Source organism: Silurus aristotelis (assembly GCF_946808225.1).
Source record: "Silurus aristotelis genome assembly, chromosome: 19".
NCBI classification, from domain to species: domain Eukaryota; kingdom Metazoa; phylum Chordata; class Actinopteri; order Siluriformes; family Siluridae; genus Silurus; species Silurus aristotelis.
In genome coordinates, this window is record NC_139592.1 from 18,160,255 (window position 1) to 18,183,641 (window position 23,387).

The window sequence follows — 23,387 nt, forward strand, 5'->3', positions numbered from 1 at the left end:
GGCTTGCCGAAGGGCCCAGCAGTACATGATAGTACTTGATATTAAAATTCTGTAAAGCTGCTTTGTGACAATGTCTGTTGTGAAAAGCACTATAGAAATAAACTTGACTTGACTTTGAACTCACAACCGTCTGTTTAGAAGTCCATCGTCCTTACCCCTGAGCTACAACTTCCCCATCAGTTTTTCTTGTTAATGGTCAGCTGTTTATTGACAGCTGGGCTCAGTAAATGCTAACTGAAGAACAAGTTTGTTTATATGAGGCCAGAGAAGAGCAAAATAAGTATTTAACCAGCATTTCATATAACAGTAATACACACAAGTACCAGTCATTTCTCAGCATATAACAGTGCCAGGTCTTTTAGTGTATGCATTTCATGTAATAATTGCATATCCCATTTAACTGTCTGAATGTAATAATATTTTAGTAGATAAGTCACCTTAATAATAACTGTGGTATAATTCAAATTAAGGCAATCCAGGTGTTGGTGTTTTTAAAGCAAAAAAAATAAAATCATCATAAAGATTAGGATAGGTTGCACTCGATCACACAGACTATATAATCAGTGCAGCAGGATATTTGACATAGAAAAGTAATTAAGAGCATCCATTGTGAAACCCAGTTTCCAGATTGTGCCACTTTGTGTTGTTCAGCAACCATTACAGCCAGTGATTCATAGTTTGAAGGTCTTCTAAACACACTCAGAAATGCTGCTGCTGTTATGCAGAATCACTACTGTGAGAATGAAGAGTGTAGGCTACAGTAGCAAAAGAAGAAGAATGGAAAGAAGAAAGAGAAAACGCCCATTCTGATCATTGTAAAAATAAATAATTAAAAAAATAAATAAAATAATTGTGGATTGGGCTATTTGCTCATTTTTATATTTTTTTATGTGCTGTGCCAAATTTCTATAACAAAATCACTATGCTTTCTGCCATGGATACACACTGGCAAAGCAAAATGGTGCACTATAAAGTGTAAATATTTAAGACATAACACGGGTCATAAAATAAGTGTTCCTTTGTAAAAACACAATGTCATTGCCTCCTACAGAACACCTTTACTCCTGAAACCTTTATTTTTAGTAAGCTGGTCTGGAAGTACAGCAGCCTTGTTTTCTGCCTCCTGCCCAAAAAACGCCTTTAGGATTTTATAGCTCTAGCTCAGGTCATCTCAGCAATATCAGGTCACAAAATCCCACAATATAACAATAATACGCCACACATGTAAATATTTCATTTATACACCGTATTTATTACTGTATGAATTTCATGTGATTACAATCATGGCTAAAAGAATTAAAAAAAAAAAAGGAAAAAAAAGGAAAAAAAAAAAAACCCTGGAAGTCTATGACATGGACTGTTTTACACCTGTATGAGCAACGAGTTGTAAATTACTGAATGTAACATACAGAAGCAACACAACCAACAGTCCATTCAAATGAAAATATAGCTATTATTTCATGTTATTTTCAGAGTTTCAACATCAACTAATTTAAGACGGGTTTCCAAGAAAATAATAATAATAATGATATACAGAAGACAAAAGAAAAACAAGGACTAGAAGTGAAAGATAAAAAAAAAATGTGTGTCAAACACATTCATAAATATTAGATGGTTTATGATTTTAAACAGTTTTTTTCTTTTTTACAGCTTTTTGCATTGACATTTTAGAATATGGCGTGTTGTCAATAAGCAGCAGCAAAAGGACTGAAATACTTTTTCTAACAAACGACACATTTAAATTAGTTTTATAATGACACTATGAACATTTAGCTTTTCAGAATAGCTATGTGCTTGCCAGAGATCTGGATAAATATGCGAAATATAATAGACTAATACACATTCAAACCCTTTGTGATACCTACACCATAATGATGCAATCTTCCATACTTTCACTGTGTGAAACAGTGTGTGGTACATACTGTATGTATGTATTTATGTCTCTGTGTGTGTGTGTGTGTGTGTGTGTGTGTGTGTGTGTGTGGGGTGGTGGCAGTCGAGCTACATAATGGGGCTTCCACTGGTCTCTTTATAAGCTGTGAATGGGCAGTGAAGGCTTGGGTGCTCGTAATAAAAGTTAAGAACAATCTCTGGTGTCTTCCTTGTGTAGCTTCTGCAATTGATTTGATAGTTTAAACCCCACTACACGCTCTGAATCTCCAACCATGGATCCTGAGTGTGTCCAAGTGCACACAGTAACAAGTCACTGGCTTGTATGCTTTAAAGTCTTTGGTTTGAGATGTAAAAGCCGAGGGGCAGAACGTGGTGACGAGTGTACCTGCAAGTATGTGTTTTCTCTCAGGCCCAGTGTACCTGAGCTCCTGCAGTAGACAGTCTCTTGTTCTCCATCACTGTGGAGCCAATGTGCTCCTCCTCCATCTCTTTAATCCTCTTCTCCTCTAGGAAGGCCACAAGAGAATTCCGCATGTCCACCACCTCCAGCATCTGCTGTAGGATCTGCTCCTCTTCTGCCTGTTGCTCTGCAGTTTTTTCAGAGTCTACAAACACACACAAGACACACACACACACACACATTTTTTAAAAACAATATTTATGATATTTTCTGCATAAAGGTACACAGACAATTCATACCACAAATCTCAATATAGGCTAATTTGCTATCCTGTTTAAATATCCTTAATACATTTTAAACCATTACATATAGTTTCCAACTTACGATGGAGATGCGTTCCAACAACCCCATCGCAACTTGAAAATATTATAAGTCGAGACATAGCCTAGCCTACCCGAAAGTCTTTAAAAAAATGATCAGTTTGGGGAAGTACACTGTAATTTGTTAATAACAACATATTACAGTACATAATTGAGCAAAACATAGCATTTTACAGTACTGTAATGTATAAACCTTACAGTATATATGTATGTGGCAGAGCGGGCGCGCTGACGAGATGAGACTAATCAATATGTTCTGTTTAACTGTCTGGTGACACCAATAAAAAAAGGAAAAAATCTAGCTCCGACACAGAGACAACTGAACCCTGTTGGCCGCTGATGAGAGTAAGCCATGTCAAAGTGCAGGAGATGCGCAAGTCCTGGCAGCCTCCCAACGCATTGTACCAAATACATGCAACTACGTTTGCCCGGCACACAAAACGTCATTGTAAAATTGAAAAATTGTTAAGTTGAACCATTGTAACTCAGGGACTGTCTATATATAGAATATTATATATATTAAAAATTATATAGAACACTATATAGTAGTGTTTTATAATTCACATAATTGTAATAGTACTGCATCCAACTAAATAGCTGATAGACATCGAAAATAAAGGTCTTCAGCAGCAGGTACCGTCGCATCCTCTGATCGTTTTTAAACCTACACAGAAAATCAGCTATGAATTAGTTACTTCAATGAGTGACCACAGCAAAAAAAAAATGTTCCATAATACCTTCTATCTCCATATAGCGGCGTAGCTCAAGCTCCAACATGCTCTGCTTGTCCTCGAGCTCCAGCTGTCGAGAGCTAAATAACAAAAATTTACATCACATTAGTATTACATGTGGAACTCAATAAAAGGGGTGGGGTAAGGAAATGTCATGGTATGCATTATTATTATTATTATAATAAAAAAAAAAAATAATATATATATATATATATATATATACACACACACACACACACACACACACACACACACACACACACACACACACACACACACACACATATATATATATATATATATATATATATATATATATATATATATATATATATATTATATATAAAAAGGCAAAATCTACAGCATGCTTAAGGCAACTTCAAATAAATCAGTCCCCTATATTCATCATAATAAGCATTAGGCATTTTAAATAAATGTTGCCAGGAGCAACGGCAGAGAGGAAATTACATCCTGAATGTCTTGTAATAATTATTGTAGAAATAACTGCTCCATATATAGAACAGCTGGTATAAGCAGGGGCAGGCTTGACTTACGCCACCATGAGATCGGATTCCTCTGAAACTAGAGCATTCTTCTGTTGGACCAGTTCAATCCACTGGTCAATCATTACTGTAGAGGCATCAGAACCTTGGGAAGAAGAACAGAGATTAACACGACCAGAACAGAACTCAGAATGGAACAGACATTTATTCAGTAGATAGACAGATATGAAGCACATCATGAACCTGATTGAATCACTGACTGACTGACAGAGCCCAGTTTACAATAGATAGAAAAAGTAGCAGAGGAACCTTTTGTTATATTATTATATTTCTTCTTTTTCACTTATATTTTTTTCATTTATATATTTGTATTAAATATATAAATGAAAATAAAATAAATCAAATTGATGCAATATACTTTATTATATTGATTAAATAAAATTCAATACATGGAAAAAATGTATTAACCTACCCAATTGTTACACCCCATTTGGATAATATAAGTGTGTTTTACATTTAATATTTAATTTTCTAAAGATATGATCTACATAACTGTTCTACTTAATACAATCCTGGGGGGATTTTAACTATGTACCTCACAATAAAAGGATTGCATTCGGTAAACATGTGCACTGAACTGAAAGTCCTGTACTGAAAAAGTTGTGTATCCTGTGAAGAATGCGTTAAAAGTAAAGGAGACACACCAGCCTCTCGTCTGAGAGATCTCTCTAGCAGCACTCCCTTTTCCTCCAGGTCTTTAAATGTCACCTCAATCTCCTCCAGCCTTCTCTGGATAGACTAAAGATCACACAGATACCAGAAGGATGATTACATTGAATATTCTAAGATAATAGTAGTACGGCATGGCATAACCGAGCAGATTCTAGATTTTGTTTTTGCTGCATACGATGAAAGGACCATTGCAATGTGGGGGCGAGAAGATGCAAGTAGGGCAACATTTTCACACATAATACGCTATACTGGTGCAGCACAAATCTAATCTTAGGTTACAGAAAATAAATATAATATTTTAATAAGAGGACTGTAAAAATACAGTGAATAAATAGATTTAAATATATAGAAAAAAAAAATTTGAATACATGTAAAAGGTAATGAACCTGAACACTGGTTTAACTGCTAGGAAATGAGGGGAAATAAAAAAAATAATAATAATAAAAAATAAAAATAAAAAGTACTGTAATAAAGAAACGTTGACATTTCTTTCTAATTCTTGTGAATTAGACTTATTTTTCTATGTAAAAAATGTTTTCAGTTAAAAAGACCACTAATTTCCACTACTCAGGTTTAGGCAGAGAAAGCGAAGGTGTATCTTGGGTTGTTATTAGCTGTGTAGTTGGGAACTGCTTCCTAGCAGTTGCAGGTACATTTTCTACAGTACATAGTTCTTTAGCAAAGTGTCTACATGGCTGACTTTTCATTATCTGCTGCTCGAAATCAATTTCAATAACCAGTGATGAAAAGCAGCATACCGTATTTTTCGGACTATAAGCAGCTACTTTTTTCCCCACGTTTTGAACCCCGTGGCTTAAACAACGAAGCGGCTTATTTATAAATTTTTCCTGGGTTTTTCCTGGTTTCACAAACTTCAAGCCAAAAAAACTAAACCTTATACCATTAGACCAATGAAATTTCCGAACGGAAACGAAAAAAAAAAACGCACCTGTGTTCTGAGCTGCACGGCATCGGGAGAAAAAACGTTTTTCTTAAACGCACGACGATGCCAAAAGATAAACTTCCGAGAGAAATATTTGTGAAAGGAAGGAGGAAGACTTTCTTGGTCGGCTACTGTTTAGATACAAGCCGTTGTAACGTGTTGAGTCTGGGTTAAGGGAGCGCTCACTAACTCCAGTTGCAACAGAAATCATATAAGCACAGACAGGTTTCCAAAACTCATGCTTTTTTATTTTTCTTGGCAACAGCGTTACGGGTTAGTCATAGAAACTTACAAATGAGCATCAGAAAATAATAAGGACATATTCCTCGGTCTCCACACATGCAGTAATAGCGGAAAAATGCGGCGCCAGGCTATTCCCAAAATACCGCTCTGCTCTTAAAGGAACGCAACATATTTTACCCATTACACCGTGTAACAGACACTGTCTTTTATTAAAGCCTGTGTAAAGTTCATTAGTTTCAATGTAGACTTCAATGTGCGGCTTATAGGCAGGTGCGGCTTATTCATGTTTAAAATAAAAATCTTTGTCAAATTCAGTGGGTGCGGCTTATATATGGGTGCGCTTTATAGTCCGGAAATTATGGTAATTACTTTCTAATTATCAGAACCTTTAACATTACTTGCATTTTTTTGAGCCATAACTCGTGTAAATTGCACATGTCCCATAAATGTCATGTTGAATGTCATTTGATATTTTGTCAGTGTAATATCAGGAAGTGATGATGAAATTGCACATTCATAGTAGCAGTACTTGTGTGTCATTGTGATCTACAGGCAAAATAAATCATAGGACGTTATCCAGTTATGAAAAATGTGGTGTGCGATTTTTATTTCATAAAAGCAATTTTATTATATTGTTAGGAAAAATGCCAGGAATTAAATTTTTTAGTACCATCTTTTCAACTAAAACAGAAATCAATCATATTTTTGGCTGTAGTCCAATGATTGGCTTAGAATTTCTCAAAATCATTTTTGGGCTGTTGGTGGAAATCATTTGAAAAGGGATAAATTTACAGTTACTGCAAAAACAAAATGTTATGGGTAATTAAATATATGTTCGCAGTGTGATCTGTTTAAATAAAAAATGTGTATTTTTATTATTTTATATTTATCCATATTTTTTAGATGCTTGGTCTGATGTTGTGCCACATGTCATGGGCTATTTCTAACCTGAGCTTTACGCAAGCGCTGAAGTTCGCTCATCTTGGCCCGTCGTTCCAGAGTCCTCATCTTCATTAGCTCCTGTTTCTCTTCCTTAGACAGGTTCACTGGCACAGCCTAAACAAATAAATACACACTGTAACATTAGCAAATTCAGCCACAAAAGACGTAAGGATTACACATTTTTCTATTCAGAAGCTCTATTAACAGAGTCCACATTCGACTTTGGGAAATAAATTAAAGTTTAAAATATGCATATCCTGTATCATGAGCATGTATTCATTCTTCAAGGGCAGATCTCCAGTCAGCACCTGCTGAGAGGGAAAAGCTTATGACTACTAATTAGCTTCCAGCATCTAACCTGGCTATCCATGAAACGCTCCAGAGTAAAATCCTCTTCATTCTCTTCTTCATCTTCATCAGCATCCTCATCAGCATCGACCTCATCATCCAAATCTGCCTGACATAGTCCTGATTATGAAGTTATAAAAACATCAGTCACAAAATTCAGACATGGGTTCTGATTTGAAACATACAAAACCACATAATCCTGTGTCACAGATCTACAGAATCTACACTCAGATACAACATTAACTAACCATTAACTAAGTAAAAGCATTTACAATTTTTAGGAAAATATATTAACCTAAATATATTAACCTAAAAAAAAAAAAAAAAAAAAAGTGTGTGCTAGCATTCAAAATGTAGTCTAGTTTATTCTTTAAACATGAGAAAAGGTAATGATGTATGTAACTTAATAGCTGCACTGACTATTTTATGTTAGCAAAAATGTACTTGTTTGTTTGCAGAAGTGAAAGTAAGGGTCTCATTAAGTGGTCTTTTTGCAACAACATAATGAATACACAGGTCTTGGACACTGTTTTAGTTCTTCCCCTCTGTACTGTAAAGCAACTGAGTGCCTATATCTATACCGATATAACAAAATGCTAAGACCAGATATTCCTGCAACAGTACGAACATGAACCATATTTATATTTTTTCTGAGACAGAACAAACACCTTGCAAGCTATATTTAAATGACATATTGCATTTTTTATATTTTATATATATATATATATATATATATATATATATATATATATATATATATATATATATATAAATGCAATAAGTGCAAATGAAAAAAAAAGACACAAAAAAATTTAGGTGCTCAAACATGAATCTGCTCAAAAACCAGCAATAATTTCAGCTTTCCAGCCAATGTTTAAAAAGTTAATTAACTTCATTTCCTGCAGTCAGTGCCGTGCTACATGAAATTCCTTATTTTAGTGCCTTTCACTGACTTTCTAAGAGATGATGGTGCTTGCCAAAACACAAAAACATATTTCTCATTAACTACCTTTTTGATTAACATTGGATTAGCTTCGAGTACAGTTTTTAAATAAAGGCTTTTGCATGCACTAATAAACTATTCAAATAAAAATAAATCACTAGGGAAAATAAGATACTTCCCCTCCCCCCCCCAAAAAAAAAAATTTAGACCTTCTATTGCGATTAGTTCTTATAATTCATTATTTCACTTATTATTAGAGCAAGGAAGGTAAGATTCACCGATTCACTTCGGTGTGTTGGCATAAAAGTTAACCAATTATGACCAACAATTTGTGACCAATATTTTAAATGTAGATTAAAACTGTTTTTCAAGCACATTCTCTCGCTGCTTACTTAAATATGATACATCACAACGCTGGGAAGACAGAGGCGTGTCCTGAGAGTCACATCATTTATAGATAAACATGGCAGAAGTAGAGCTGCATCTTCCTGGCACTTGATAGATGTATGATTTGCTGTCTTCTGAACCAAAGAAATAAAACCGAACTACGTTTCTAACATGTTGAATTGCATAGCATAATTTTTTTTTTTCATTGCAACGTATCGCATTGAATCGCATTGTGTTCAATCAAATGGAACTCGGATCGCACTGCATCGTAATGGGGTGAATCGTATCTCATCAGGAGCTGCTTCATATGTATCTTCAATGTATCATTTTGTTGGCTATGCTTTCGAGATTCTAATCACATCAGCCTTAGATATATGCACATCCCTAGTTAGAGCCTTTATATAACAGACCAAATGAAACACAGCTTGAAAATTTTATTCACCCGATTTATTCCATTCACCACCCCAGATTTAACCCTTATTTAATCAATCATTTAATCAATCAATCTGTCAATAAATTCCAAAGTGAACCGTGTTAAATCTGATACAAGGATAAGCAGTAACATGTCTATACCTGAAGGATGTATTCGTAGCACACTGAAGCGGTGCTGCAGCCTTGGTGAAGACAGGTTCCAGGGTGAAAACTTGGATCTAACTCTTCCCTGTTGAAGCTGACTTTCTCTCTGTCCATCCTCCTTCTTTCTCAAACCCCGGCGAAGCTTTTTCTGTCGAAGGTTGCTCCACAATGATCCTCCACTTGAGTAACCCTCCTCCTCTGCTCCTCCTCCGTCCTGTGGCCTGGAGGATGAGGATGTAGATGAGGAGGACGCAGGGGTCTCAGAGTCGGAGTCCTGGTTAAAGGTAAAGTCTGTCAGCTGTGTTTTTTCCTCTGCTGTTAACTGGAGCTTCTTAAGTGAAACTTTGGGTTTGGATTCAGTGTCTATTTTCAGGCCATTTTCTGTCTGAGCAGAAAAAGTTTGAGAGTCGTAGTAATTTTCAGGAAGGGTTTTCGGCACAGATATGACGGTAGTGAGGTCTGGTAAAGGATCTTGATTCTCATCCATGTCAGTGGGTGATGAAATGTTATGAATGGTGCGGGGTTTAGGGACAGGCACTCGAGAACCACGTGGTGCTGGCACTGGGGTAGGAACAGGAATGGCACAATCATCACCTATTTGGATATCACTGTCCTTTGACTGTGTCTGGCATACCGGGTCCAATTCAGGAGTGGCGTCTTGGACACCAGTCAATCCCAGCTGGTCCTCAGGCTCTGTAAAACTGTTGGACTCTGTGGTTTCATCACATTCTGAATCTATTGATATTTTATAGGAGCTTTTTCTTTTTACAGAGCGACACATCTGAGGAGTCGCATTAAAAACACTTTCTTGCTTTCGCTCATTTTCACTTGCTTCATTTTCCACATTCTGTTCCTCACTCTGCTCAGTGTGACTGCTCTGGGTTCTTTTAAGATCCTGTAAAGATGGGGGAAAAAATGGCAATGCATTTAAACTGACATGCAGCCTTTTAGAATACTCTCAAATCCAGCCTCATCGCATCTAAGAGAAAATGCAAGCATGATGATTATATCTGGTAATGATCTGGGAAATCAATACCAATATCGGCAGAAATTGCTGCATCAGATAAGAGTGGAAAAAAAAAATACTATGAATGGCTGTGTTTAAGTGTTTGAGCAGTTTGTGCATGATCATTTTAGATGGCCAATCTGCTTCATCCAATAAACAAGACACCTTTTGTAATCTAAAAACATTACTGATTTAGTACTGAACTGTCGTGTTAAATCCTAAAATATAATCCCACATGCGAAAGGTCTTCCCTTACAGCTCTCGCTCTCTCTCTCTCTTCTTTATAATCTCTCTTCTCTATGCAGCCACTATGTTACACGATCAGCAAAACGCAACCAAGCGTGCAGACACACAGCCCAGCACAATGCTTCGACCAGTGTCGCAATAATACGTCTGCATTCTGTATAATGTAACAGGAAAGTGATCTTTCATAATGAGCCATGATAGTGCAAATCTTCACCGAAATCCAGAATGCAAATTTGCATTATTAATCAGCATTGTGACACTAATAGAGTACATTGACAGTGATGGGAGCACTAACACCCTGTGTAATTAGCTGCGATTTGTTCCATACCTCTGCACCTGCAGATTGATCCGATTGCTCTACGTCTCGCTTCTCCTTATTCTCCTCCTTTGGCTCGGAGTGCTGCTCGCAGTAAAACCTTCCTGTGGATAGAGCAAAGAGTAAACAGCTGAAGCTGGCACAATATGCTGGCATGCAATCATACTTCTCTACAGAGGAAAGAAAAATAGAAAAGCTGGAATTATGCATGCGTTTATGCAAATGTGTCTTTTATTTAACTGCAGAAAAAAAACAACACTAAATAAAGCCTACAATTAATGGCCTTATTTTCCATAAATATATAAAAAAAATCAACTCATTTAAATACTGCTTCCCACTTGACATGACAACGCCTAGAAAATTTTTTTTACCTGTTTCGGCATGAAAGGTGTATCCTCCCTGGCGCAAGGTAGTACCACATTGCTGGCATGTGAAGCAACTGCGGTGAAAGAACTTGCCCTCAGCGCTGCCTCTCTCCAGCACATAGAGCTGCTGATTGCAAAAGTAACACAGTTCGCTGCTTCCGCTGTCTGCCACCGGCACTGTGGGCACGAGCTGTGGCATGAGACAGAACAAGTATGATGATGTCTTCTCACCTACTGGAAGGTAAACCAACTGCATTGCTTTTTATGCCAATTAAGGAAAAATGGTCTGCCACAGGAGCTGTTGATACAGTTCTACACTGCAGTCATTCAATCTGTCCTGTGCACATCCATCACCATCTGCTCTGGAGCACCAACAAAACAGGACAGAAACAGACTGCAGAAAACCGTTAAAACAGCAGAAAAAAAAAATCGTTGGTGCTCCCCTGCCCACTCTCCAGGACCTGTACAATGCAAGAACCAGGAAACGGGCAGAAGAAAATCACTACTGAACCTTCGCACCCTGGATTCAACCTCTTTCAACTCCTCCCATCTGGCAGGCGCTACAGAACTTTGTTCACCAAAACTGCCAGACACAAGAACAGTTTCTTTCCTCAATCACCATCAGTAAAAACTGACCTTAACTGTATGCCCTGCTTCATATCTATAAGTACTCATTATCAGAACAGTCAGTCATCACATCATCCCCATATGTTACACACACTATTGCTGCTGTATATTTTACACAAGTTCTAAAGTAAACTCTTTATATTACACGAAGCACAATTCTGCTATTTGCACTACCATGCACTCTCACACTTTATGTACATTACTGATCTGTTCTAAACTCTGTATATTGTGTTCTATTTAATACTTGTATTTTCTATATTGTCTCATATTGTCTGTTTTGTCTTATATAGTCTAAGCTACATGTATAGTGTTTTTTATGTCTGTAATTTTGAGTCACCAAATAAACGGGCAATAAACCTGATTCTGATTGCCTGACATCTCATAGTGAACATTTATAAAAGATCTTTAGCCTATAAACACATCATCCATATTTATAAGCCTTATTTTTTTGGCAGTTAAAAACAAAATCGTAAAAGAAAAAATGCTGCACAGCAACATTGTGATGACTGGAATTGTCTTACACATGGGTAACAAATGTTCTACTACACAAGCACATACGCAGACACGCAAACACCCTTTCCCCATTAAAATAGCAGTACTCACGTCTTTCTTTTTCTCTTCCTCCCTCATATCTCTTTCCTTTTCCTCTCTCTCAGCAGCCAGACGCTCCTGGGGGAAAAGTCACATGACCTCATTTGTGGCTTATGTTATGTAATTCAAGCAGACATAAACAATGAGTTTAATTGCATTCGCAACTGCTGTTTGGAAGGAAAAATAACAAGCAGGCAGTGTACTACGTGAAAATGGCCTGCTGTTTGGTGCCCACCTTGCGTCTTTGAAGGGAGTTGTGCTTCAGCTTATTCAAGAAAAAGACTGCGGAGCGGGTTTTAGCTAAGGAAAGAGATTTTCCCAAGCTGGCCTGCTCTGTGAAGCACAAAAATGACAAAGTCAGCTACGTAAATCCCTTTAATATATAAAACCAGAATCGAGGAACCATACTGGTAAGCAACTTATTATTTTTCTGTATCTAATCACATATTAAAATTGCATATTTATATTAAAAAAAGCTCTACTGTTTTTTATTTTTTTACCATTCCACACTATGCTATAGTGTGTTACCACAGACAACATTTTTTACACCTTTTCTCTAATAAAAACAGAACAGGTTCAAATATGCAACTGGCTGAATCTGGAAATAAATGGTTTTTATAATGTCTTTATAGTACACAACCAAACTAAAAAATAAATGAGGCAATAGCTTTTAGATTATTTTATAGCAATGATTTGATACTTTCAATAATCACTAAAACTTTCACTTATTTGTGGTTGGGTGCTTCCTTTTTACACCCACTCTGAAACCAAACTGTAGCCAAGATAAGCATTAAAAGAGCATTAAAAGTGTTACATGCTACAAAATATGAATTGCTTTTTGTTCCTTTGATTTATTTTCATCATTGCATTTAAATCAATATAATGACCCATATCATAAGACCATTACACCTTAATGACCAAAGTTGCTCTTTTCCATCACTGAAGTAATTCATTTAACATGCATTTTGACCCATACAACTACTTTGGAAATGCTAAACCACAAATATTTCCTTCTGAATGCACAGTTCAGATGGAGTGTGTAAATAAAAAATACATGACTATAAAATTCATGAAAAAGTTTTCATAAATATGAATTGCCTGCCCCAACAGCTGCCCTTGGACATGCGTTATAAGATTTATTCTTGGTACATGGATATGTGATGAAAGCAACTTTATTAAATGGAGAAAAATTACTAGCATCAGATCCTCGATTTCTTTGTAACTTTTCTGTGATAGTAACCTAATCCTAATAGAATCCTAATAGTAACCTAATCCTAATAGTAACCTAATCCTAATAGGCCAATAGTTTTGGGGGGAAAAAACGTCATAGCCATTCAATTATATATTTCACTATTCTAAAGTATAGAATAGTGAAAGGAGTACTTATATAACAAAATAATTAACAGTTAAAATCTAAAGAAAAAAGTACATAAATCATGCTTGAAACAAATCACTTGTGACTCATGTCTGTGCCTTAAATAATTTTCACATTTATAAATGCAAATCTGGATTCTTAATTAATTTTCAATAATACTTGCATAATCAAAACATGAATCATCATTTTAGGTGAATACAAGAAAACTCTTGACTCCATAACCCATTCCCACCAGATGTTATTCTGTTCTCCTGAATGCATGCACACCTCCACACATCCATCATCCTGCTCGAGTGACAGCTCTACACATCTGGATAAGATTCCACATGAACGCAGCATCAAACCCTGAAGGCTGGACCTTGCTTATTTCTCAGCATGAGAAATCATTTCTTAATACCTTTTTGCAGCTTCGACGACACCAGATTCCCCTCTAATGGAATGGACGAGAGTGTGTGTGTGTGGCAGCTGTAGCAGGGTTGGGAGAATCCCACCCTAGCCCTGACAAGCTATTTCCCATTCGAGTTCTGCGTTTCCTAAATGCTTCGTGTGCTGGTGCAGCAGCACTTACAGGCAGCACAGAACAGCCCATTCACAGCAAAGCATGATGGGAAAAGGGCTCTTAAAGAAACAGTGACTTCATAACAGGACATTCTTGCTTGTACGTTTAGGTTTTATCTGCAAAGCTTCCAGCATTGAAAACCAACTGCCACCACACACACACACACCCCCAACACAACCTGCAACATAGTACGTTACCTCTTACTATGATCTTTCTGGACTGTTAATCTGCACCCTTATCTATATACATTTTGATGCTGATATTTACTATGCTTTACAATGACATATTTTCATATTCAGTCTGCTCACCTTCACACCTTCTGCTGTCCTCTATAATTCTTGAATGTAGTTATGTCCTATGTATTTATGCGATTCTGCCTCGCTTGTCAACTAAAGCATGTTTTCTACATTTCTTTTAATTTGACATGACTGTAGAACATATAGTCCTGTTAATAAAAACCATGTAATGTATATATTATTTTGCACACCCAAGTGGTACACAGCGGTCCAACTCTTCATGAGATTTCCATATAAGGAAATGGCAGTGGTCTGTATATATAATTATATTTAATTAAAGACTATAAATCCCAATTATTAGTCATAAAAACCTTTTTCTGGAGGTAAACTCCCAATATGCTCATTGTGAACATTAGACATAGCCAAAAGTGCATTGGGTACTATCTTTTTAGCCATGAGAATCGATACAAATAAGCTACAAGCTATGAACAGTAGCTATCTACAACTCTGAGCAAAAAGCAAGAAAGATGTGCTCTTTGTGTGACCTTTTAATATTTGCATGGTTTTGTAGTTTTCCCTGCTGCTGTACTCATTTGGTTTCCTGCATAACCTATGAGCGAAAGCTCTACTGCCAGCCTGGGTGACTTGATGTCGATAAGAGTCACATTGATGTGTGACACCAGCATATGTTTCAGCTGTAAGAATGTGGGTTTTTTAGCTTTTAAAGCACAGTTTAGTAACACGGAGTCTACATTCAATGTTGTGCTAGATAGACATCTACCTGCTGGTTTGGGAGACTCATTGAAAGCGTTGTGAACCTGAGTGAGGTAAAGGACCATAGACAGCTGATCAATCTCCTTGCTAGAGGCAAAGTCACTGGCAGACATGATGGGTGTGATGCCAAACTCCTTCTGCAGAATGTCAAAGGCCATCTGGTTGTTGTATGTGGCATTTTTTTCATCCAGAGTGGACACGTCTCTGCAAGAGAATAAAAGCATCAGCTCGGAAAATAGCAGATGGTGCAGCTTGGGGGTTTTGAACATGACAAAATACTTGCGTCAGTGCTTACACATATTGTGGGCTGTCAAATGCTTAATATGGGGGAAGAGTTTCACAACATGGCATTAATCACACAATGCTGCTGCTGTATGAAAATAATCAACAATGGAGTAATGTGATGTGATGCTGAGTTACTGTTTATTACCCTTAGAGGATTATTTTTCCATAATGCCACATCCTGTAGTGTTTTATTGCGCCTATTCCACTGCAATTATATGATTAGCAACGTATAATTTATAAAAGAACGATGATTAAGTTTACAAATGAAATGAATATTCTGCCACATCAGTAAAAATGGCTAGTATAGAAAAAAAGAAAAAAAGTATAGTAGCATATTATGCAGAAAGTTTCACCACATCAGTGGAAAAAGTCTTTGTTAAATATCTGCACATTTTTAAAATCCAATTTTTATTAGGTACGTGTGAATAAAAACAAGTGCATTAATATAAACCTGTGTTTTGCCTTGCAGCCAGCACAACTGCCAGAGCCACTGCTGCTCGACACAAATTACATTCAAGAACACTGCTGTGCTATAACCTATTATAATGACAGTATATACTGAGAATACTTAGTCATGACGTGTGGTTGTGCATGTCTGTGTGCCAAAGACGGAAAGGGTAAAAGGAAAAAGTATTTCATTACACATTCGGTAGAACAAACCTTTAAGTAATACATTTTGCCTTTCATATTGTAATTACTACTGTATTATTTTAATTTATTGTTTATAATTACAGTTAACCATAAGGTGTTTGAACAGTGTTCATAATTCATTTTGTCATATAAAAAAAAAAAAAGGGACGCCTTACATGAGTTTGGGTCTGAAGTGCTGGATCAGAGCACAGAGTGCCAGGCCAGATCTCCAGGACTGACTCAGGTCTTTAACCCTGACCCGCTCACACCAGGCTGTGTGTTTCTGACACCAGTTCAGCAGGTCCACCACACGTCGCAGGGAAGCTGCACACACGCGGATTTCAACATTTAAGGGTATTAAAGGTATTACTAAACAAAGGAAACTCTGCACCAACCAAACTGTAGCTATACTGTCAATTACTGTAATGAAAATGCTATTAGAGGAAACTACTATTCAGAAATAATGATAAATCATGTAATGAGATTTTAGGTCAAAAAGCCAACTTTACTACCCTATTATGTAGTGTATTGTTCGCTATGAAGATGGACCGAATTTGAACTATACAATATTTATACACTGTCTTGTTATCGTATCACTGTATTTTAATTGTGTCTTTAATGTACCTTGATATTTATTACATATTGGAGTTTTTTTGTTTTGGCTTAATTTGTTGGAATCCAAGTGGTCCTCAACACTGTACAGATGCTGCACCTGAAAAGCACACAAAAAACCTACTGACGCACACTGCTACAGAAATAATGCAATGAGCCGAATAAATTCCACCATGCAAACAGAATGCATAATCTAAAACAAATAACAAAATAAACTAACATTAGTGAGCAAGGTAAATATTAAACACACTCACTTGTGCAGGTTTTATGGAAGACAAGTTCACATTGGGGTACCGGGTGCTTGGATCAATGCTGTAGGCTTGGTAGTTCTTGCTTGTGTTCTCCGGCGTGGTCTGCGATAGTAACTGATACATGCTTTCCCTGTTTAAATCAAATGATAAGCAAGATAGATGATCAGTTTTTCCTCTTACCCAGAATACTGCTGCATTTTAGCTATTAAGTGGTCTTTTAAAATCTTCACACTATCTCTTCAGCTATAGCTAAGTGGTACATGTGGCACTTATTATAAATAAATGTTATGTATTTGCATTGCTCTGTAGTACCTCTCTGAAAGAACCTGCAGATGTGGCATTCCTTTACCCCAGCTCCTCACCATCCATGCAGTATCAAAAGCAGCCAGGAATCCTCGTGCAATTCCTGTTCCCAAGGGCCAAAAGGGCTGGAAAGATCAAAACTTAATTATTTTAGATGGAAAAAATGAGCTGGAACTACTGTGTAAAATGTTACAGCATCAACTAAAGTAATTATATAAAATTTGCAGTTTACCCAAATGTGGCAAATTATATCATGATTCTTCATCACATATGTTTTGGGTGAGTTTGCTAATAATTTACAAACAAAAAAGTAAAAGAAAAAGTGATCACTAATTAAAAAAAAACCTCTAGTCTATTTTTAATTATTAAGCTTAAATGTTATATAGAAACAACATTATTAATGATAAAACGTTCAAAACATTGTTATTTGGTAATTTATTTTAAAATCAAAATCTGCTGCTTTCAGTCTGTTTATTATAAATTACAAAAACCTCATAAGGATATTCATTATATCTTCTAAATAGGCATTTTGACATTCATCACAATATCAATGCCATATTGGCATATCACAAAACTTCATCTATCCATTTTACAACTCATTGTTAAAATACTAAAATAAATTTGTGTTTATAGATAAAACTAGAGAATATGGCTGTCAGAACTTTGGAAAAGCCTACATTTTTATGATTTTTGACAGACACATGCATGTTCCATTTGATAATATGAAACATACTATGCAATTTAATGGTATGAAGACTTACTTTGACCAAACAAATATACAGTATTGTAGCATATTAGGAGGTTATTGGAAAATCCTCCTTTAGAATGAACATAACAGCTTTACACACTCTTGGCATCCTGGCAGTTTCCCAAGACATTCTGCTGAAATACTTTTTCATGCCTCTTATAAAACTTGCCAAAGGTTTTCTCCACTAGTTTTTCTTTCTGACCTTGGAAAGTTCATCCCAGAGCAGTTTAATAGGATTAAGTTGGAGTGACTGGGCAGGCTATTCCAACACAGATAACACAACAGCCCACTTTTTGCTACTGTAAAGGACGTGTGCAAGGCTTGGATGTATGCTTTGAGTCACTAATTTATTGTATGGCAAAACTGTTTCAATTAGCCACAGTCCAGACTGTGCATCGCATTGAAGTATGGAATGCACTATGTTGGTTCAGCATTTCTCTCACCTGGAATAAGTTTTAAGCCTTTCTTACTTTAAAATGAGCCCAAACCAGCTTCCACCTCCATGACTGTGGTTTAAACATATGAAGTTTCCATCTCGCTGCATCTCAAATACAATGCAAATAAATAGTCTACAAACCCCAGGCAGATTTTAATAATGTAATATATGAAACCAAGATAAATCATGCCAGGACATTTTTCACCCTAAGTGTGAAATTGCAATTGATAAAAATTAAAAGCTGAAACTTTTTTAGAGGAAAAAGAAAATATTGGTCTTGGTTTAATCTTTTGCCTCACAATAACCTGCCAATTTACAGGGGTGTGTAGACTTAGTTTTTTTTTTCACAATAGGTCAGAAAAAGGTCAGACTATACTGTGAGGAAAGTGTGTATGTACATATTTGGCACACACCTCCACCAGGCAGTCTCCAACCAGGCCAATGAGGAGTTTCTTGCCTTTGCGCTCCATCACCATCGATGAATTCTCAGCACGGTGCATGCAGGTGAAGTCGAACATGGCTACATCTGCCTTACCATTGTAATTCCTTGCGAATTCAAGATTAGGAAGTTTGTGGGCCGTGGAAAAAGCGGCAGCGTCATACGCGTACTTCAATAAGGCCTCCCCATTAACGTTAGCAAGTGCTAACAGCTGTTCCACATTAGCATAGTCCTGAGAGAAAGAGATAACACATGAAAAGAAGTACATTTGTTCTTACAGTTTTTCTCAGTTGCTTTGGAGCATTGTGTTTTTAAAACAATTTGTACAAACAGCACAGCACAACACATTGCATAAGTACTTGTATCAATAAACTTATCATTGTCATCAGAATGACAAGTCCTTTTGTCATTGTTCACAAACAAGATCTTAAAAATGTTGTGTCATGTTGCCAGTATGACGCCACACAGTTTTAATAAACAACAGTTTGGATTACAGTAATTGAAAATGCACACGGATAACTTATTCTGTATTACATTTTTGAAATTTAACAGTAATATATATTTATTTAATTGTGTATTTCATTTATATTGATTGCTGTAATAGTGTCCATTCATTTCTTGGTTGTTTATCCATTTTCAGAAATTGTAATTCTGTGTTTTGCCTGCAAAAGTCTGTACACGCCGCAAATTAAAGGTTCACGAGATTCACCTTTGAACCATTTTAAAGAACTAGTTGATTATTGTTTGATCCTATGCCATACACTTGCCTTCATAATTACAATTCGAGATTCATCTGCGCAATTAATAATTTCAGGATACATTTACAAAAAAAAAAAAAAGAAAAGAAAAAAAAAAAAAAAGAAATTTCAGCTTGACGGATGATGACAACAGTTTGCATTTAATGGCTTATTTAATAAACTGATGCCAAGATGTTTAGGGGCTTAAGACTATTCAGATAAAAGTAGTACAATACATTAACACCACGATAACTGATAATGTAGAAAACAGCAGACAATTTTACACAATCAATTAAATGAATGTACCAAAGCATCTGCAATTTGATCAAAACAACAAGAATTGCTTTTATGATGTGCACAAGTTTCTAAATGATGTGGAGGTTGAACACCTGATCTGATCTGAGAAATGCTCCAAAGCAACTAAGAGAAACTGTAAAAGCCATCATTAAATGTGTTCCTTTTGCATTTTTTTAAGACTGAGACAGTGTTTGCATACAGATGTGTCTTGCTTGATGCTTTGCATTTTTGATTGACCACCGTTATACTTATAGGATTTACGGACTAAATAAAAGAGAGAGGCTTTTACTTGTCTCATATGCAATACAGCACAGCAACATTCTTTCTGCATTTATCCCCGTTTGTTTGGAAGCTGTGGTCAGAAAGCAGGCTCAGCCTCAGCTACAGTACATTTTGGCCTTACTTGCTTGATGACTCCTTTCTTTAGAAGACTGTTTTTCTTGGCAGTCATGACAAAGTAGTGAGTGTCATCTTTGTAGTAGACAATGTTCTCCAGATCAATGCCTGGGAATTAAAAAAAGAATTAAAAAAATGTAAAGGCAGTCACTTTTAATATCTTCCTGACCACATTTGTGATGTAATTTTTATAGAATTTGATTTCCTCACCGCGTCTTCTAAGTTGTAAGTATAAAGTTTCTTTATATTTAATGTTTTGTATTTTTTTTTTTTAATGTTGGTGTACACTTATTCACATCCAACAATTCATGTTTTTTAAGTAGAGTAGGGTTTGTGCTTTTTTTTTTTTTCCACATCAAGAGAAAAAAAAAAATCAAGAGATAATTGCTCCCAACGTCTTCAGAAAAATGTGTTAATTAAACTCTATTAATTGGGTTGAAACTGTAAGGCAATTTCATCTATAACTTTTTTTCAATGGAAAAAGTTTTCGGAAAATCCCTTGCATACTTCAACCCTATTAAATATTAAAAACTAATATGCTTTTTCCTACATTCTCTACTATATAATAAAAACCTGCAGTTAACAACTTTTATTAAGGAGTTGAATTATAAAACATATATCTGACCTCCCCTAATAAATGATAATTATTATTGCTGTTGTTAGTTTGTATTATGTACATATTTTAGAATTAAAAAAAGTAAATGTAAGTTAGAGCGTGCTTTTATCCACATAACTCCACATTGGCACACTGTCCTGCTTTCATACCCATCTCTGTTTGGAGCTGCTGAAAGAATTTCTGGTTGTAAATGCGTGCCACGCCACTGATCTCAGGAACCTGAGCCTCGGCTGCAGTGCGGTGGTTAACAAAGTTAGCCGTGATGCCGATGGCCAGCTTTCCTCTCAGCTCCTTTCTCTTAAACCCTGCGGCAGAAGCATAAATACAGCATGTATTAACAGAATGTGATGACTAATCTATGAATACACACTCATACTTCAGATTAGAGATGTGACTGTACATCAGTGGGATGGAATATCATGATAATAAGCATGTAAACAGTCCTAGAAATGTTTTGTAATGCCCCTCATAAGTCATTTTATTTATTCAGTAGCTGTTTATACTTTTCAGGGTTTCTATCGATCCTGAACCAACGCAATTCAAATTCCAAAACATATTTGCACTACATAACAAAAAACAATTATTGCACAAGATATTCAAATAACTTAAGTGTCCAAACTGTACTCACTCACAAATACACTTTCAGGATATATAATTTTATTTTTAATTAGTCTGATACATTTTGAAACTCGACATGCACTCCTATTTTAAGCTACACCAAGAGGCAGTCATTACATCACTTATACAAGGAGAACATTTAAATGCTGGCTTTTTGTGTTTGAATATGTAAAAATTATGAAAATCCAAGTAGCATTTATGCTTCTAGTCTTTTCTAACAAACCTTACCATCAGGTACAAATCTTCCTCCTCCGGCAGAGACAAAAACATCAAACTGATAGGAAGATGCAGGATGAGACTCAGGATGCAACAAAGCCCTCCAGCCTGGAGGAGAACAAGAGTTACTTTGTTTTCAGGTCCCACTTTGCCACAAACACCAGTAGAAGTGAAGTAAGACTGCATAGAAGCTATGTACACATACCGGTTCCTGATATTTGTGGTTTAACCAAACCATTGTAAGTCACTCCAGTGTGAACCTCAACACCCAAGATAAGAGCCAGCTTCAGCAAAATTAACTGCAACTGGCGGATACCTGCACATTACAACCACATATGCAGACAGATAAGTCAGAAAACACATTGCTATACACATGGTGGTAACTGTGCAAAAGTTTTAGGCAGGTGTGAAGAAGTGCTGTAAAGTAAGATTTAAATTTTGGCAAACTGCAAAGTGTGAAGACAGAAGAACCCTTCGTCTTAAACCAGCATCACGTCGTATACTTGCACACTTGTTTTCTAATATCAGAGTCAGGAGTATGATTAACCTATTTATATGAAATACAGTCATTAAGTAAAACAGAAACAGCTGTTTGGGAGGCTTAAAACTGAGTTTGTGCAAGACAGGTCCTACGTCATGGCAAGACTGAGCACATCTGGTAGAAGACACAGGGTAGGTTTTAATGCATCAGCAAAGCCTCTCCCATGCAAAGATTTCAAAACAGACTGGAGTTTCAAGATGTGCTGTTCAAGCTATTGCAAAAGAAGCAGAAAAGAAACGGCTGATGTTGAGCACTGTATATGCAGTGGTTGGCTAAGCAAACTTAATGCAGCTGATGAAGAACATGTCATGCTTACTAACATTGTGCTATCAGCAAAGAACAGGCAAAAACCAATAAAGCCCAGGTACACCCATTACTGTCTAGAGAAGTCCATTGTGGCAAAAAAGCTATACCTCTGAAGTGAAATTAAGGCTACTGTAAATGACTCAACTATATACAAACACATAGGAAATGGGGTGCACAAAGATGCCAGCAGGCGCTTTGGCTTGAGGAGTCAGAATTTTTTAATATATGGATGTAGCAGGAGGCAGTTTGTTCGCTAAAGAGTTGAAGAGTGGTACACTAATGAGTGTCTGCAGGCAAAAGTGTAGCATGGTGGAGGTGTAGGGCTGCATTTCTGCAAATGGTGTTGGAGATTTGATCAGGATTAACGGTGTCCTCAATGCTGCAAAATATAGGCTGATACTTATCCATGAAGCAATACCATCACTGAGGCATCTGATTGGCCCTAAATTTATTCTGCACCCTAAACATACAGCCAATGTCATTACATTACACACAGTGGGGCAAACATGTATCTAGTCAGCCACCAATTGTGCAAGTTCTTCCACTTGAAGGGATGAGAGACGCCTGTAATTTTCATCATAGGTACACTTTAACTTTGAGAGACAAAATGAGAAAAAAAATCCCTAAAATCACATTGTCTGATTTTTAAAGGATTTATTTGCAAATTTGGGGCTGTTGCTGGGCAACACGGATTTTCAACTCCTCCAAAGATTTTCTATGGGGTTGAGATCTGGAGACTGGCTAGGCCACTCCAGGACCTTAAAATGCTTCCATTAAAATACGTCCAACAAGCTGCTTACCTATTGCAGATTCAGTCTTCCCAGCCTGGTGCAGGTCTAC

The 23,387-nt window shown here is 36.5% G+C and overlaps 2 protein-coding genes across 2 annotated transcripts in view; both read right to left on the reverse strand.

The window, feature by feature from the left end:
• Positions 1-1,231: 1,231 nt before the first annotated feature.
• The window catches only part of mical1 (microtubule associated monooxygenase, calponin and LIM domain containing 1), a 34,098-nt gene continuing 11,942 nt past the window's right edge, over positions 1,232-23,387 (reverse strand). The window contains exons 4-24 of the mRNA XM_083570467.1: positions 21,906-22,016; positions 21,713-21,808; positions 21,016-21,171; positions 20,258-20,358; positions 18,795-19,052; positions 17,207-17,322; positions 16,898-17,024; positions 16,656-16,743; positions 16,208-16,355; positions 15,124-15,320; positions 12,408-12,505; positions 12,185-12,250; positions 10,961-11,144; positions 10,602-10,693; positions 9,019-9,916; positions 7,126-7,235; positions 6,774-6,881; positions 4,612-4,705; positions 3,959-4,052; positions 3,411-3,484; positions 1,232-2,498 (exon numbers count right to left, since the gene is read on the reverse strand). Of these exons, the coding sequence (XP_083426593.1) occupies positions 2,299-2,498; positions 3,411-3,484; positions 3,959-4,052; positions 4,612-4,705; positions 6,774-6,881; positions 7,126-7,235; positions 9,019-9,916; positions 10,602-10,693; positions 10,961-11,144; positions 12,185-12,250; positions 12,408-12,505; positions 15,124-15,320; positions 16,208-16,355; positions 16,656-16,743; positions 16,898-17,024; positions 17,207-17,322; positions 18,795-19,052; positions 20,258-20,358; positions 21,016-21,171; positions 21,713-21,808; positions 21,906-22,016 (3,416 nt within the window). The 3' untranslated portion in view covers positions 1,232-2,298. The remainder of the gene's footprint in view (positions 2,499-3,410; positions 3,485-3,958; positions 4,053-4,611; positions 4,706-6,773; positions 6,882-7,125; positions 7,236-9,018; positions 9,917-10,601; positions 10,694-10,960; positions 11,145-12,184; positions 12,251-12,407; positions 12,506-15,123; positions 15,321-16,207; positions 16,356-16,655; positions 16,744-16,897; positions 17,025-17,206; positions 17,323-18,794; positions 19,053-20,257; positions 20,359-21,015; positions 21,172-21,712; positions 21,809-21,905; positions 22,017-23,387) is intronic.
• The window catches only part of kcng1 (potassium voltage-gated channel, subfamily G, member 1), a 106,468-nt gene continuing 90,544 nt past the window's right edge, over positions 7,464-23,387 (reverse strand). Inside the window, exon 4 of the transcript XR_014538120.1 lies at positions 7,464-7,473. The gene's annotated coding sequence lies outside the window, so the exon portion shown is untranslated. The remainder of the gene's footprint in view (positions 7,474-23,387) is intronic.